Below are 15,208 nucleotides of genomic sequence, written 5' to 3' on the forward strand. Positions count from 1 at the left end.
AGTTTGATTTGCTCAAATTGAAACTCTTATTCGGCTTGGCAATTGTTGAAACGTTGATTATTGAGGTATGCGGTTATTGAAGTATTGATTACTGAGAGAGATGTCTCTCGATAAGTAACAAAAGAGGTGTGTCTTTTGAAAATCAAGATCATCCTCTCGCTTTCTATTTAAGAGTAATTGATTGTAGCATCAAAATAAACAATTCATTTTATTTTCTACTCTCTGTGTACTATTTATTTTTAATCATTTTTCTCTGAGATTTGATTTGAACGTCGGAGAGGCTTTGCTAAGGCTCTTCTCTAAACTTTTTCTTGAGTCTTTATAAATCTTTCTGTGAAGATCTCCACACTCGATATTTGAAAGTCGACTTCTTTGAAGCCCAACTTCCTTGAAGTCTGACTTTCTTAAAGACCGTCTCCCTTGAAGCCCTACTGCAATGAAGACCAACTTCCTTGAAACCAGAGTACTTCTTCAAAACATGATTCAATCGGTATCCAACCAGCGGAAAGTAGTTAGTCATGATTATTTTGATGAGTCATCCTGTCTCTTAACGTACTGTCTTTTGATCATATCATAAGAAAGAGTACATGTCTTTTTCTTTTATTAATTATTTAAGGATGGATCGATGGAGCTTGAGCTTTCGGTCCTTAATTCATCAATAAGTTGAGAAAAGGTAGGTAGCTAGCTCACCGATCGAGAACAACAAGTACTAAATTAACATTCATCATCATTAATATTAGCTATACAGCTTAATAATTATCTTGCTCCTTTTCATCGTCAGATCAGTAGAACTTCTACTGAGAGTTAACTGCATGCATGTCCTCCATGCATATATAACTACTAGCTAATCAATTATCTGTTAGGTGAGCTTGCCACCTACTCGATCGTTGCAATGGCCAGTCATTGTTGTTCACGTGAAGGAAATTAAAAGCTATATATAGTATTAATTAATTGTTTAATTTGTCATATTAAATTATATTATATTGTACTCTTTTGCAAAAGGTGAAATCTACCACCTTAACAGTCCCACACGATCGATCCACGACCATTTGTGAGGAGGTGAAATGGTCATGATCAAACTTTTGCTTTTTTTTGCAAGTCTGTTCTATCATAATAACCAATTCAGCTATACTCCGGAGGACATATTATATTGCACCCGATCGATCGTTGCTGGTTTAATGCTACTTTAATTTGTTTAATTTGTTCTAGCTAGCTAGAGGCCGGCCTTGTAGTTTATAAATTAATATAATTATATATAAACGATCGATCGAGCGTACGTACATGGAAATTAAGCGATCGAAGAGCTGGAAATAAGAAATGGCAGCTAGTATATATATAGCTAGCAGTACTACTTCATGGTCGAATGCACCTAAATTAACTAAACCTATTCAATTCCATTTAATATTCATCACATGAGTTCACATTTTAAGGTTGGGCGATCCATGGACCTCCAACTGTATATATATATATATAGATCGATCTCATGTGTTCTTCAGGGGAAATTAATTAATTAATTAATGTCGATAAGTTAACTACGTACATTCAAGCTAGCGATGCCAGTACTGTTAATTGGCTGTACGTAGATCTAAGTTAATTAGTTTTCTAGCTAGTGGTTATGGATCTAGTACTCGTATTAGACGTACTACTTTCGCAAAAGCTTTGAAAAAACAAAGCTCGTCCGTGAAGTAGAAGATGATGATGAAGATGATGATGATGATGATGATGATGATGATGGAGGTAGCATGCATGGAGTTGTCGTAATTTGGTTGTTCATTGAAATAAATTAAAACAATAGTCGATATGTGAATAATTAATTAATTGTCATGGAGGTAAGAAAAACTTGTACTTTATTATGTTAATTGCATCTATCTATCTACAATCGAGTCATGTTTTCACCTCATGAATGCTGGTACATAGACTGGACCACATGGAGGGATTGGATTGCACCTTTTGTGGCAAGGTGTAGGAGACGTAGGAGTACCTATTTAATGTTAATTTGCTTCTACTTTTGTGAATTTATGTATTATTTCTTTAACATATATATGCTCGATTGATCGCATTGTCTAATGTTGCTTCGTCTAGTCGTAATTACTAATGCTTAGATTGTACTCAAAATTAACATCCATACCATCTGTCTGATAAATGGTAATATCATCATGACAGTGCTTAATTAATTAATCATCAATCAACATTAGTCTATATATGGTTTAGAAAATTTGATTCCTTCTAAACATTTTGGATGCATGTTTAGTAGAAGAAAAGTTTAGGGTTTGGATGTTTAGAAGAAGACAAGTTTAGGGTTTAGGATTTGGATGTTTATTAGAAGAAAGTTAGCTTGAAGAGTAAACTAATTAGTGTGATGAGATGAGAAACCTAATTGTCTCCCTATTGTTTATCTCTAGTGATTACACTTTGTGTGTCATACCCATAAATTTTGTGGAACATCTGACTAGCTAGGGTTCTTGAATTTTCATGATTAACAACAATTAAAACATGTTAATTAATATGATTAAGTATTATAGAATTGATTTCAAAAGGGATTAAAGTTAGATAGTCTAATTCCATTCAAGAGTGGTGATTTTTATAATGCTCATTTTTATTTTACCATGGTGTTCAATAGTGTTCATAGCTACAAACTTTAGTAACACTTTATATACCTACTAAGAATAAATGAAGGAGGCCCACTGAAATATTTAGCATGAACATCAAAAATGAAAAGGTGTGGTAAGAAATTTGTTAACCTAGATTTTTCAGGAAGGATAATTCATAAATCATAATAGACATGGATTGTGCCATGATTTTAATTGCACATAAATTGACAATATGTAGGATTGTATGCGAAAATGGTCTCGTACACTAGCTAAAGGGGAAGAAGTGAATAGAATGTTGGGATCATTGACGTCGCTAGAGGAGGTTGAATAGCGATTTATGATTTCAACCTCGTTCGTCTTCGTTGTACTTGTCTACAAAAAGTTAATATGTAACAGAAATTCAAATGAAATAATATAAACAAACACATTGCAACACAACAAATCAATTTATGTGATTTGGAACCTCTGATTCCTACTCCATAGCCTAGTCCTAGGATAATCCACTAGCTTTCTCCTTGTCAAAGACTTCTGAAGACAATGAAATCTCTTACAATACCTATATATTATTATACAAGCAACACAAACACAAAATAAAGATACAAATAGAATGAGGAATGTAAATGAAATGTGTTACAATAATGAAGTTTTACTTTTGATTGTTGTTGGTTGCTTTGGATTGCCTCTTGAGATCTAGAAATGCAACAACACTCTCCTCCAAAACCTTTAAGAATCAGCGATGAAAACTTCCTCAACATTATTCTGTTATTGTCTTCAGGTTATGACTGAGTTTCACCTATCAGTCGATTGTTCATCACCATCAATTGATTGCTCCATTGAATTCAACAATTGCATCTGTAGACTGACTCTTATCAACTCTAATTTGACTATGAATAGTCAATTTTTTTTATTCATCAGTCAATTGATGCACAGTTGATTTAGAAACTTTTTGTTCGCTACAACAGTGACATCAACCACTATTATTATTGACCAATCGACTGCATCAGTTGAGTTCCTAATTTATCCTAAAGTTTTTTTGTTCACTGTAATAGTGTCAATAGTTGACTATTATTATTTATCAATCGATTGATGTCTATCATTAAGTTGTTCAGCCGAGTTCTAAACATTTTGTTTCCCACTATAATATTATCGGTCGACTATTACTGTTCATCAATCGGCTGTTGCTACAACAAAAATATTGTTCATAGTCAAAATACTGTTCACAGATGACTGATATAAGTTAACTGATATACTATTTATAGTGTTGAAAATATTACTTACACCGAATATGCTTATACTAAAAGACCCTCATGTCTCCATAACTTTCTCGTATGATTAATACTGGTTAACCACAACTTATTCGGGCCTCATCTTTGTCTAGTATCCAATTAACTTCAATTTACTAGGACTTTATCCGTCTAGTATTCGATTAACCATGACTTGTTAGGACTTTTTGTCTCATGTTGAACATTCAATCAATCTTGGCCAACCAAAACTTCACCATTGTCAAATATTTGATTCTCCTTCACTTGTTTGAACTTCTCTTTTCACGACTAACATCTGATCCTCCATGACTTGTTTGGACTTCCACCATTACCAAGTGTTTGTTCAATCTTAACCTACTTGGACTTCACCTTTGTTAAGTGTTCAATCTTCCATGATCCACTTAGACTTTTTCATTGTCAAGCATCCGGTCAACTTTAACCTACTTGATTTTATGCTCAAATATCGACATCCACATTAATTTTGATCAACCAGACTCAAGATCAATTACACCAACAATTATTCTCTAATAAACTCTCTTTCTATTTGTTGTCTTACTCTTGAACATATTGATCGAATATCAATACTCAATTGGAATCAATTTGAACTTTATCAACCTTGATGAGAGGTCAATTGCACCAACATAAAAGGAATCCTAAAAATAAATTTAAGACAAATAAAGTGGTTGTACCAAGTTTATGATCACAAACACTCTCACAACATTTATATCTCTAGGTCTTTATTTAACTTCATCGATGTTAACCTCTCCCTCGAGTCCAACTTGTGTCATGTCTCCGATTCATGGAATGCGCCAAGTTCCATAAGTTTGTTCCACGTGTAAGGTTTCTAAACCATGAGAATCCAAAACATTCAAATAATTTTAAAACAGGATCTATATATATATTATTGATGTGTATAGCAATTGAATAAAACGAAAGAGATGATCAAAACAATATACATTTAAAGAATAAAGAATATTTTTGTGCAACCTAATTAATAAGCTTAAAACTTTCTAAGAGCTTTAATTTGTTCCGGCCAATACACCATGGATGATCAAGTCACTAGTTCACGAATTACTAACATGCACACTCCTAGAAGATAGCGGTTGAAAAAGACGAAGAGACCTGAAAAACACTCATAAAGAGAGTTAGAATGGTGCCGGGATAATGGATCCTGACACGCCACTCCGATGCTCAAGTTAAGATTTTGTGTGAGGAAGAAGTTTAATGACATAAAAAATTTAGAGTTTATCTGTGCATACCTGTACCTGTAGGTATGAGCAACCTTTTATAGAGTTGATCTCCGAAATATTAGCGTCCGTTTAGGAAATATTGCGAAATACTCGTTCTAATTTTTTAGAAAGATTATGAAATATTCGTTTAAGAAATATTTCAAGATATTTTCTTTATTTTTCTAGTGAAACGGTCTTAGAGTTCTCTAATTTTAAAAATAAGTCAACTTTATAACTTTATTCTGCATGACAAGTGGGAGTAATATATTTCCACCGTATCAAGCTTTTATAAGTGTTGCTCTAATGGACACATTTTGTTTCCCTCTAGTTGACTATAGTAGACTCTATTTAACTTCTAATGCAAATGTCATCATTGAGCCACCAACAACTATGTCAGTAATTAATTGGAAATCTAGCCTAAGTGTATGATTGCTTAAATTGAAAGAACAATAGATCAATCAAGCTAGTTTTGTTCGCCCCCGAGGTATAACTGAGTTGGTAACGATGGAGCAGAGTTGCAGAAGTGGACAAGGATTCGAATCTCGACGAAGCCGCCTCCTCACGGATGATCGTGGGGTCGACCGTGTGGGACCGTTTGGGTGGCGGATTTCATCTTTTTGCCGAAGAGCTAGTTTTGTTCACTAAATTACCATTGAGTTGACTAAATCTTATTAGGGATCCCTCCTATATTAGGTGCACCAATGCAAAGTCCCAAAACTATGATAAGTTGCAAATTATACGACTTAGGACTTGTTGTCCCTTAGTCAAAGGCTTAAACTAATCCACTAGGTAGGTTATGTTACTTAATTAAATACATCATCCCCGATGATATATATATGCTAAAAAAAAAGTGTATGATCATAATCTCTCATAACTTTCAAATCTCTGAAATCTTTAACCTCATTGGTGTTCCTCTCCCCTTGAGTCCAACTCGTATCATGCCTCTGATTCATGAAATGCACCAAGTCCCCTGAGTTTGATCCCGTGATATATCACCCTCCTCGTACATGAGCCATCTCACTTCATGCCACCCTAGAGACATCTCACTTTAGGCCTTTGATCCATTGGATTCACTGAGCTCATCCCGAGCCTATAGATCAATGATTAAGCACAAACTAACTCAACCATGTTAAGCCACCAAACTCCACAAACTTCATGTACTATTTTTACAATTTTCACAAAACCAATGGATACACATTCATTAGTTAGTTTTCCACCCCTAAAATGCCCCAACAAAACAAGGGTAGTAGAAACAAAACTTGTGTTTCACAAGAAGTTATCTATGCTTTAGTCAAGTGATGGTAGTGTACACAAAGACAATATATCTTTACTCATGGTTAGGGATGCAAATGAATTTAATGATTTTAAATATATTAAATATTTTTATTAAATATTTTTCGAGCTGGCTTGAAAAGCTCACGAACAAATCTAATTAGTTTGCGCCTCTAATTGTGGTCCATCAAACTAAATTTAAAGCATGAGTTGCCATACCAAACTCTCATAACTCATCATCATAAACCGCGCGCGCACACAAATATATATATATATATATATAACCAATAATTTGAAATGCTCCAAGTATACTTTGATAACCAATAATTTAACCAACAATTGATATGAATCCATTTAAGCACTTTGATACCACAAATTATGCAAATGTTTAACTAAATTTCTTTTTCTTCTAATAATAGTTAATTAATATATTGTGAAATAGTAGGTAGGTATTTATTGGTCTCACTGTCTCTCGACAATGGCGGCTCGAAGTGGGTCCTTCATGACGACCGTGAAAGCGAAGGTCTCGGCGGTGGTGGGCGGGAGCTCGCCGGGCACCGGAAGCCACCGGAACTCCCTCACCATCCTGGCGAGCATGAGGTGGATGTGGAGGACGCCCAGGGTGGCGGCGGGGCAGATGCGGCGGCCGGCGCCGAAGGGCATCATGCGGATGCCGCGGGTGCCGGTGACGTCAGTGTCCCAGCCGTCGCCCCCCTGCAGGAACCGCTCCGGCCGCCACTCGCCGGGGTCGGCCCACTTGGACGGGTCCTCCGTCACCCACGCCGTGTAGAACTCCACGCTGGCGTCCGCCGGGATGCGGTACCCGCCCAGCTCCGTCTCCTCCGTCGCCGCGTGCGACAGCACGAAGTGGCTCGGCGGATGCCGCCGCATCGTCTCCTTCACCACCGCCTGCATTTCAAATAATAATATTTAATTAATTATTTTTATTTATTTATTTTATTCTTAATTCTTATTTTTTAAAAAAGACCTTTATTTTTTATTTTAAAAGGAGAAAATTATTCATAGTAGAAGGAGTAAAATGCATGGTTACTAAAATATAAGGGGCCAACTTAAACTATAGACTTCTGGGGATGCAAGTTAAATTATTTGAAAAGTAGGGGTCATAGTGAATTTATATAGAGATTTTGATGCGGTTCAATTTGGTTCGGTTTAAAAAAAAAAACCGATCGGTCAGGTGGTTCATTCAGCGCCGACATTTTTTGCGTACCTGGAGGTAGGTCATGGCCTCGACGTCGGCTTCGGTTATCTTGCGCCGCTTGTCGGCGCCGACCACCGCGACGATCTCGTCGTAGAGCCGCTGCTGCGCCGCCTGGTCGAGCACCAGGTGGAGCATCGCCCACTCCAACATTGTGGCGCTCGTGTCGGTGCCGGCGCTCATCACCTCCGAGCAGAGCGTGACTAGCTCCTCCTCCCCGAGCCGCCCCTTCCCGGCCAACTCCATCCCCAGCAGCGAGTCCACGTACGCCTCCCCTGCCTCGCTCACCATCTCCCACTCCCCTTCCCCCTGCTTCTTCCCTCCGGCCTCCACGAACGCCCTCCGCGCCCTCACCAGCGGCGCCAGGCACTCCATCTGCCGCTTCCGTAGCTTCCTCGCCTCCCCCAGCTGCCCGCGGAAGAAGGGCGTGAACACCGGCAGGAAGTCTGGCAGCTTTGGCGTCGTCATCATCATCACCTTGTCAAGGAGCAATGCAGGGTATTAGCGAAGTGGTCTCTATCTGTTTGTTAGAATGTGTGAGTGAACTGACCTCCTTGAGCACCTCCTCGACGAGGCGGACGTGCTCCTCGGGGACGCGCGCGCCGAAGCAGATGCAGACGAGGATGCTGCAGACGGTGAGGCGGCAGTTGGCCATGAACTGCACCGCGCCGGAGGCCGCAAACTCGGCGCGGAGGCGGGCGAGGTGGTTGGCCATGGCCCAGTCCCGGATCCACCCGAACTGCTTCACCCGCGTGGGCGTCACGATCTCCGTCACGAAGTTGCGGCGCAGGGTGCGCCAGAGCGGGCCGTACGTCGCGGAGTTGACGGTGCACTTGCCGGCGCTGAAGAGGAGGCGGGTGGGCGAGTCGGCGGGGCGGCTGGCGAAGAGCGGGCCCTTCTGGACCAGCGCCTCGTGGATGAGGTCGGCGGAGGTGACGATGATGAGCGTGCGCTGCCCCATGCGCATGGTGAAGATGGGGCCGTACTTGAGCCTGAGGTCGCGGGCGACGTACATGAAGGGCCGCCGCTGCAGGATGACCTGGAAGAGGTTTCCGACCACGGGCCACCCAGGAGGCCCGGGCGGCAGACCCTCCGGGATGCGAGAGCAGCGCCGCCACCACGCGGCGGCCAGCACGGCGGCTGCAACGACGTACAACAAGTTGACGAAGTCCATGTGTTTGTAGTAATGCCGCAACGAAGCAGAGTGCTTTTGATCACAATGTTGTGTGTGTGTGTGAAGAAGAGGAAGGAGGGAGGGTGTGGTTTTAAGGGAGAGAGGGGGTTGGAGGGGAAGACGCAGAGGACGAAGAAATGAATGCGAATATTAATGGAGGGAGAGAGGGGGTTGGAGATCACAGGTCGGAGTTTGTGGCTCTGCTATAAAATGCTCTGGAGTCTGGACCAGAGACGTGACAAATCTTGCTGGTAAATTTAGGTCAAGTTTCACAAATTAGCTCCTTTGGATAAAGCACTGATGTTGTAGTTACACATTGAATGGATGTTTGGTCATATCTGAGAATCCATTTTTGATGAAAGGACTTACTTTTAATATTTTATTTTTTTTATAATTAACATATCCATACTCTCACATATGAATTATGTACTTATGCTAATGTTTAGATAATTAAGTATGAGAAAATTTTGTTATTTAGATGGAGTGAGAGAAGGTTCATTAACATAAAGAGAAAGAAAAAGAAAGAAAATAAAAAAGAGGGGAAGTAAAATATTTATGTTCTCCTTATTTGGAAAGGATGAAAGGTTCATTAACATAACATATTAAATATATAAAATTATAAAAATACTTTCACTTCTTTAAAAAAAATAATGTATGTAGAAGACAGATGAGAAATTATAAAATTTTATCAATATTACATATAAAAGTTAAAATACAGAAGGTCCTAAAATAGACAACATATGTTTTTTGAATAAGTCTCTATCATTTAAGGAGGAGAAGAAGAAGATTAGGATTATATGTTTCTGTCCTCTTAAATTTTGCCCTCGAAAAGATTTACAACGAGGGTTGATGTCGACGCCGACATCGTGGAGTGTAAGCAATTGGATACTGGACGGTGACAGCGCGTATTGTGTGAGGAGCGACAATGCAAAAATGAGATATTTAAATAGATGAGTTAATTTAGAAATTAATATTTTAAAATAAGGATAAAATTGGAATACAATATTTTTGAGTTTCCCTTCCCTTTCCTTACATCCCAAATTGAAGTGTAAGAAATTTTAACGATTACATGGAAAGATAAAACTCTTCTCTCCCCTTCTCCTCTTTAACTCACTTTATCCCAAACAAGAGTCAAAATTCATCCCCTTATTTATCCTCCCCTCCACTTCCCTCACTTCTTCTCAAATAAAGTGTTAATTTTGATGATAGACAATTTCTTGCTCATTCTGATTCATCCATCAAATAAATTCAAAAACGCAAGCGATAATTAGTCAATGTTTAATAGTTTTGTAGGGTTATTGTCAGTAAGTTAGTACAATGGACTTGTTGATCTAGTATTTATGGGACATGAAATCCACTTGTTTGCTATTGAGTTTCCATCACCAACCTTTGCTTCATTAGGAGTACGACAGGTCAAAAGAGGAAGACAAGTCAAAGAACAAAGAAGAGCTCCTTGGAGAAAAGGACAAGAGGATACAAAAATTGCTTGTAGTAGGCAATTGGCCTAACATGTCCAAATCTACTAGACATATCTAGAAATTATCAAATAAATTTCTGAGAGACATGTTAGGTTCTTATGGGAATCATTCTTTACCATATGACATTAATCAAAGATATCTTTTCTCTTATGGGCAAACCCTATCTAGTATACGGTCAAACGGGTCATTTGCGCGAACAAATACACTCGTGGTGATGACATAAAATACATTGTGTGTGCAACTTTGTAATACATTGAAAGAGGGATTCTATACATGTTTATGTTGTTCATGTTCATAGTGTGTCAATTTCTTGTAAAAAGATCAAACACTTCATGGGGATAGACCGGTATCTCGGTACGCCATCTAGAGAACCTTTGAATGGAAATTTTGCCCTAACGAATTCCTCGATGCACAAATGCAAGAGGTTATAGATCTCAAGAAGGACAATCGTCGTATAGACGAGTAGTATGTGGAAATTCGATAAGTTGGTGGGATTCTTCTACCCTTTAATAGGATCGCAATCGCCAGCAAGGTTGCATGTGCAATTGGCTAGATTTTCTATCAAAATTTATGAAGATGCTATGGATAGGACAATGACATCTATAAGTCAAAAAAAGATACCTTGGTAGGAACATATGACAATGTCGGATCGATGCTAGAGTGAGGCGAATCGCCGATAGATTTACGACTAGGGACAATTCGAAAGGCTTCATATAAATGACACCAACAAGGATGGATTCTTTTGGTTATGCATAGACTACAAACAATTAAATGTGATGAACATCTAGAACAAATATCTCTAGGCACTAGTGAAAGATATAGTTGAGATTTCAGAACTATCTATTTTGATTGTGATTTATTCCATCCCTATTTCAACATCATACACGAGAGACTTCAGTTTCTATCACATGAATAAACATAAAAAATTGTTTCAAGTTGATCTATAGAATAGTCACTGTAGATGGACAGATAGCATGGAATGAAATGTTGAACACAATCCTCAAAATTTCCAAGTCTTCGACATTAAAACTACACATCATTCAGGCATTCAATTCTGCTGCTGTCCAGTGGTGGAGATTGTAAGAGTGAAATAAATAGGCAATAAACATTGGGACCGTAATATGTCAGAACGCACACACCAATCACATCAGAGAAATAGCATATACAGTTTGACGATCTAACTTAAAAATCAAAGAGATGGCAGAGGCAGGAAAGTCACCTTTGTGGTTTGGAGGTGAGCTTCTGGAAGCCTGCAGAACGGAACGGATATAGGGCTTAATTCTTCACATACTTTTCTACATAAGCCTGCAGAACACAAGAAAAGCCAATTTAACTTTGATGAACGGGGGAAATTGATGATGAGTGCGACAGTGCTACTACTTGCCTGCACAAGTTTGCTCAGTTTAGGCTTAGAGTGGACCAAATATGTATCAATTTTCTCTTGTGTCTGAGGCACATTGAGGCCTTGTGTTGAACCAGTCACTTTGTCTACTGCTTTCTTGACTATTGTCTTGTGAGCTTCTCGGCTCAATTGACCTTCCTTCCATGCAGGCTTCAATAGATCCTTCACAAACTCCACTAGAGCGTATTTAAACATCTTGTTTCCTTTTCCATCCTTGCTTTGTTTGTTATCTCCATCACCAGCATCTGCATCTGCATCCTCCAAATGAGCTTTATCATCGCTCTGCCCTTCTTCAGTTCCTGTTGCATTTCTTTTGGTAGGATTACCCAGCCCAATCTGCTCGATATCATAGTTTTGGTGCCTACCAACATGGTCTGTATCAGACGCATGGCTCTCCATTTTAGGATCACCAAGGTTAGTGTTCTCAGGCTTAACAGGTAGTAAACTACCAGAAATGGGTTCATCCTGTTTAGGTTGAATTGGCAGTGGCGCGATGGCAGTTGCAGGCAGCACAACAGAACTTGAGCTCGAATGTTGTGGCAGTGACACACCGAAAGTACCAACATTTAGAGGGGCATTTCCGAAGAACCGTGCTAAAGATGCTGAAAGGTCAGTAATTCGTGCTGCCTGCTCACTAGTTTCTACTTTGTGAGAGAGGACTGGAGAAGAACCAATTAGAGGCTGTTCCATTTCAGATACATCAGCACCTGAGTGTGGTCCCTTCCCTGGCAACTTTTGTGAGCTTGTCTGATCATCATCTGAGTTTAAGATGTTACCTGATGGAGACTCGATAGAAGGATCTTGCTTTACAGTAGCAAATGTGTGGGGATTCTCTCGAGTATGGCAATTCATCGGCAGAGCGAGGTTCTGGTGGCCCTGGGTAGGAAAACCAATGTTGGCAGTGCTCGGACCATTAAGAGGCAAACTAGTTGCATGAATATGAGCATTTGAATGCAGGTTAGGCAGGCTAAAACTCTGTTCATCAACTGAAGCCACAGAGTTAATCTCTGCTTTTCCTGCAGCATGATCGGAGATTGCATTCCCACCTTCCTTGGGTAACATATCATTACTGCTAGCATTTTTGGCTTGCTCATGCTGCCCAGAGACTCCATGTAACTGTATTTGAGAATCTGGTTTTCCTGATAACGTTTGAGAGTCTCCATCTTTAGTGTTGTGTGGTTGCTCATGCATGCTTTTGTTTAGAATTTCCCCCCTCTATGGATTGGGAGGAAGCAGACCCACCACCATCAGTACCACAATTCCAGTGAGAGGGTGTTCTTGTATCCAGTGAGAGGGTGTACCACAATCCCCTCGATATTTTGGGAGGATTGACGAAGTATGATGCTGCTTTTGACAAACTATCACCAGTGACCTGGTCATAATCCCATCTTCGAGCATGCGGCTTAGCTTCCATAATATCAGCCTGATGAGAAAACCTGCATGTTCGGCCACGGCTACAATGCCCCTCAGCAAAAAACTTGCATGGTGTGTCATTTACTCTGCGAGGATCAGTGCCCTCACTAGGTGCATCTATACCCCTTCTACTACTTTGATATTGTCCCTGGTTTCGTCCTTCAAACTCCATCCACTGCGAGAAGAAGGCTCATGATGAAGATATCGGCAAGATGAACCTCTATGGCATCTGCCTTTGGTAAAATCAAAACACAGTTCAGTGGACCTGTTATCTCCATGTAGCTCAGGTCTCTCCCTCTCTTCGTCATAGCGACTCCTTTGCCTATGATCCCTCCCTCCAGCACAACTTCCCCTTTCAAGATTAATTTCTCTTGAATGTGCCTTATACCTCTCAAACTGTGCGCGGTCACCATTATCATGAAGGAACCTGCATTGACTGCCTCTCCTACAATGACCAGCTGCAAAATCTCTACAAGGTTGAGCCTGCCCTCCCAATCTAATTCCTCTGCCAGACAATCTTTCAGACCCACTCCTTCGGTAGAAAGGGCTGCTGCGTCTGCGGTTGCGACTGTTGCTTCGACTCCTGCTACGGCTCCTACTCCTACTCCTACTCCAACTCCTGCTCCTGCTCCTGTTATACATGTTTATATACCGTAAATGACATTTTAACCAGATAAGTAATGCCATAGACAAATAAGCAGTTTATATCCAAAGGCGAAATAACTTGCATTAAAAGATAGAAATGTTTAAGAAGCCAACAGTAAGCACCTGCCTGACCTCCTTCCACCATTAGGAGAGACATTATGACTATGGCGCCTCCATTCAGTGAAACCAGCGGGTATGACTGAACTGTGTTCCTTGCTCGATGCTAAATCCCGGCCACCCATCACTCTACTGACTTCCACATCTTTTAGTGTTAAGCTTTCAGAATCTCGTTTCTTGTATGGGTATTTTGCTTCATCTTGTTCCATGTCAACCCAATTCAGAGGTTCACTCAGAGGTGCCCAACCTTCAGAAGGTCTCATATTTTCATCTTCCTGAGAAAAATCCCTTCTTAAAGTATTATCACTTTTCATATGAGATTGTGGAGGAAATTGTTCATTGACATGATTTACAGAACTCAGATCTGATTTCCATTCCGGTCTCTTAGAAATGTCTTCTGTTTTTAAGAACTCATTATATTTTTCAGTTTCACCTGAAAAGTCAGGATTTGTTATCACATCCCATTTGGATATCCGCCGTTTTCCATTTTCAGTCATTTTACTAACATAGAAGGAACCTGCATTTTATATTTCCAAATTGTTCACTGGTAAGCAACTGAGATGAAGGAACTGCAGGGATAGTTCTGTTAAAGCAACAAAAATCCATTAGATCTACCCAGAGTAACTTAATGATTCAAAGCAATCAATAGAACAGTTCTCTAGGCAAATTAATATGAGAGAAAAATGACAATCAAATTTCCTTAAATCAGGTTGGAGTCTGAAGCAACACTTGTTACACCGTGTACTTGCAGAATAGCAGAAAGTGAAGATCTACTGATTAAGGAATCACGGAAGCAATTATGACTTAGTAGAACGCCAATAAAATGAATTAGTAGCCAAGGATTGATTCTGTTCAAGGATACCAAAGGAAACAAAAGAAAACATTTAGTATGAGTGATGATAAATGAACTAAAAGCTCTTCCCGTCTTAGTCAACGCAAAAATAACAAACATCTTGGCAAGAATTTTTCGTTACTTGGAATAGCTACCCAATGACTACATTTTAAGGAATTTATAAGAGTTAGAAACTTAGCTTACTTTTAAGCTTCAGATTCCAGGTCTCAGCATTTGCCTACTGAAAATTTTACAGTATATAAAAGTTACAACCTTTTTCTCTTTCCCCACATTCAGAACTACAAGCCTAAGGCAATGAGCTAATAATGTATACACTCCTAGGTACAATCATGCGACATCACGACAGTATTTATGACCTAAGTGATACTGCAACAACAGGCCAAATTATATATTCGTCTATTTGTTTATTGTTCTGGCAAAAATCAGTAAGTTGGAAAATAAAATACTTCAATTTTTCTCCACATATCTAACAAGAAAGCATAGGTTGCTGTAAATCAATTTCCAGCAACACATTCTAGCATCATAAATTATAAATCTTCTTATCCCTGGAGGAGCA

At 39.5% G+C, this 15,208-nt stretch overlaps 1 protein-coding gene and 1 pseudogene across 1 annotated transcript; both read right to left on the reverse strand.

Moving 5' to 3' along the window:
• Nucleotides 1-6,808: 6,808 nt before the first annotated feature.
• LOC141845515 (cytochrome P450 77A3-like) lies at nt 6,809-9,060 on the reverse strand. The gene is made up of 3 exons (XM_074733572.1): nt 8,121-9,060; nt 7,583-8,047; nt 6,809-7,263 (listed from the first exon to the last, which is right to left on the reverse strand). The coding sequence occupies exons 1-3, from the start codon at nt 8,742-8,744 to the stop codon at nt 6,817-6,819; spliced, it is 1,536 nt and encodes a 511-aa protein (XP_074589673.1). The 5' UTR covers nt 8,745-9,060; the 3' UTR covers nt 6,809-6,816.
• A 2,169-nt stretch (nt 9,061-11,229) lies between these two features.
• LOC141845312 (zinc finger CCCH domain-containing protein 55-like) lies at nt 11,230-14,373 on the reverse strand (annotated as a pseudogene).
• Between the last annotated feature and the right edge of the window lie 835 nt (nt 14,374-15,208).

Source organism: Curcuma longa, chromosome 14, assembly GCF_044706935.1.
Source record: "Curcuma longa cultivar G26 ecotype Majalengka, Jawa Barat chromosome 14, ITB_CL_G26_1.1, whole genome shotgun sequence".
Classification (NCBI taxonomy): Eukaryota; Viridiplantae; Streptophyta; class Magnoliopsida; order Zingiberales; family Zingiberaceae; genus Curcuma; species Curcuma longa.

Coding starts and splice junctions, on each gene's coding strand:
- LOC141845515 (XM_074733572.1), bottom strand. CDS start 8,744: ATGGACTTCGTCAACTTGTTGTACGTCGTTGCAGCCGCCGTGCTGGCC. Junction 8,048..8,120: donor TCGAGGAGGTGCTCAAGGAG/GTCAGTTCACTC, acceptor CTCCTTGACAAG/GTGATGATGATGACGACGCC. Junction 7,264..7,582: donor AGGCCATGACCTACCTCCAG/GTACGCAAAAAA, acceptor TTTGAAATGCAG/GCGGTGGTGAAGGAGACGAT.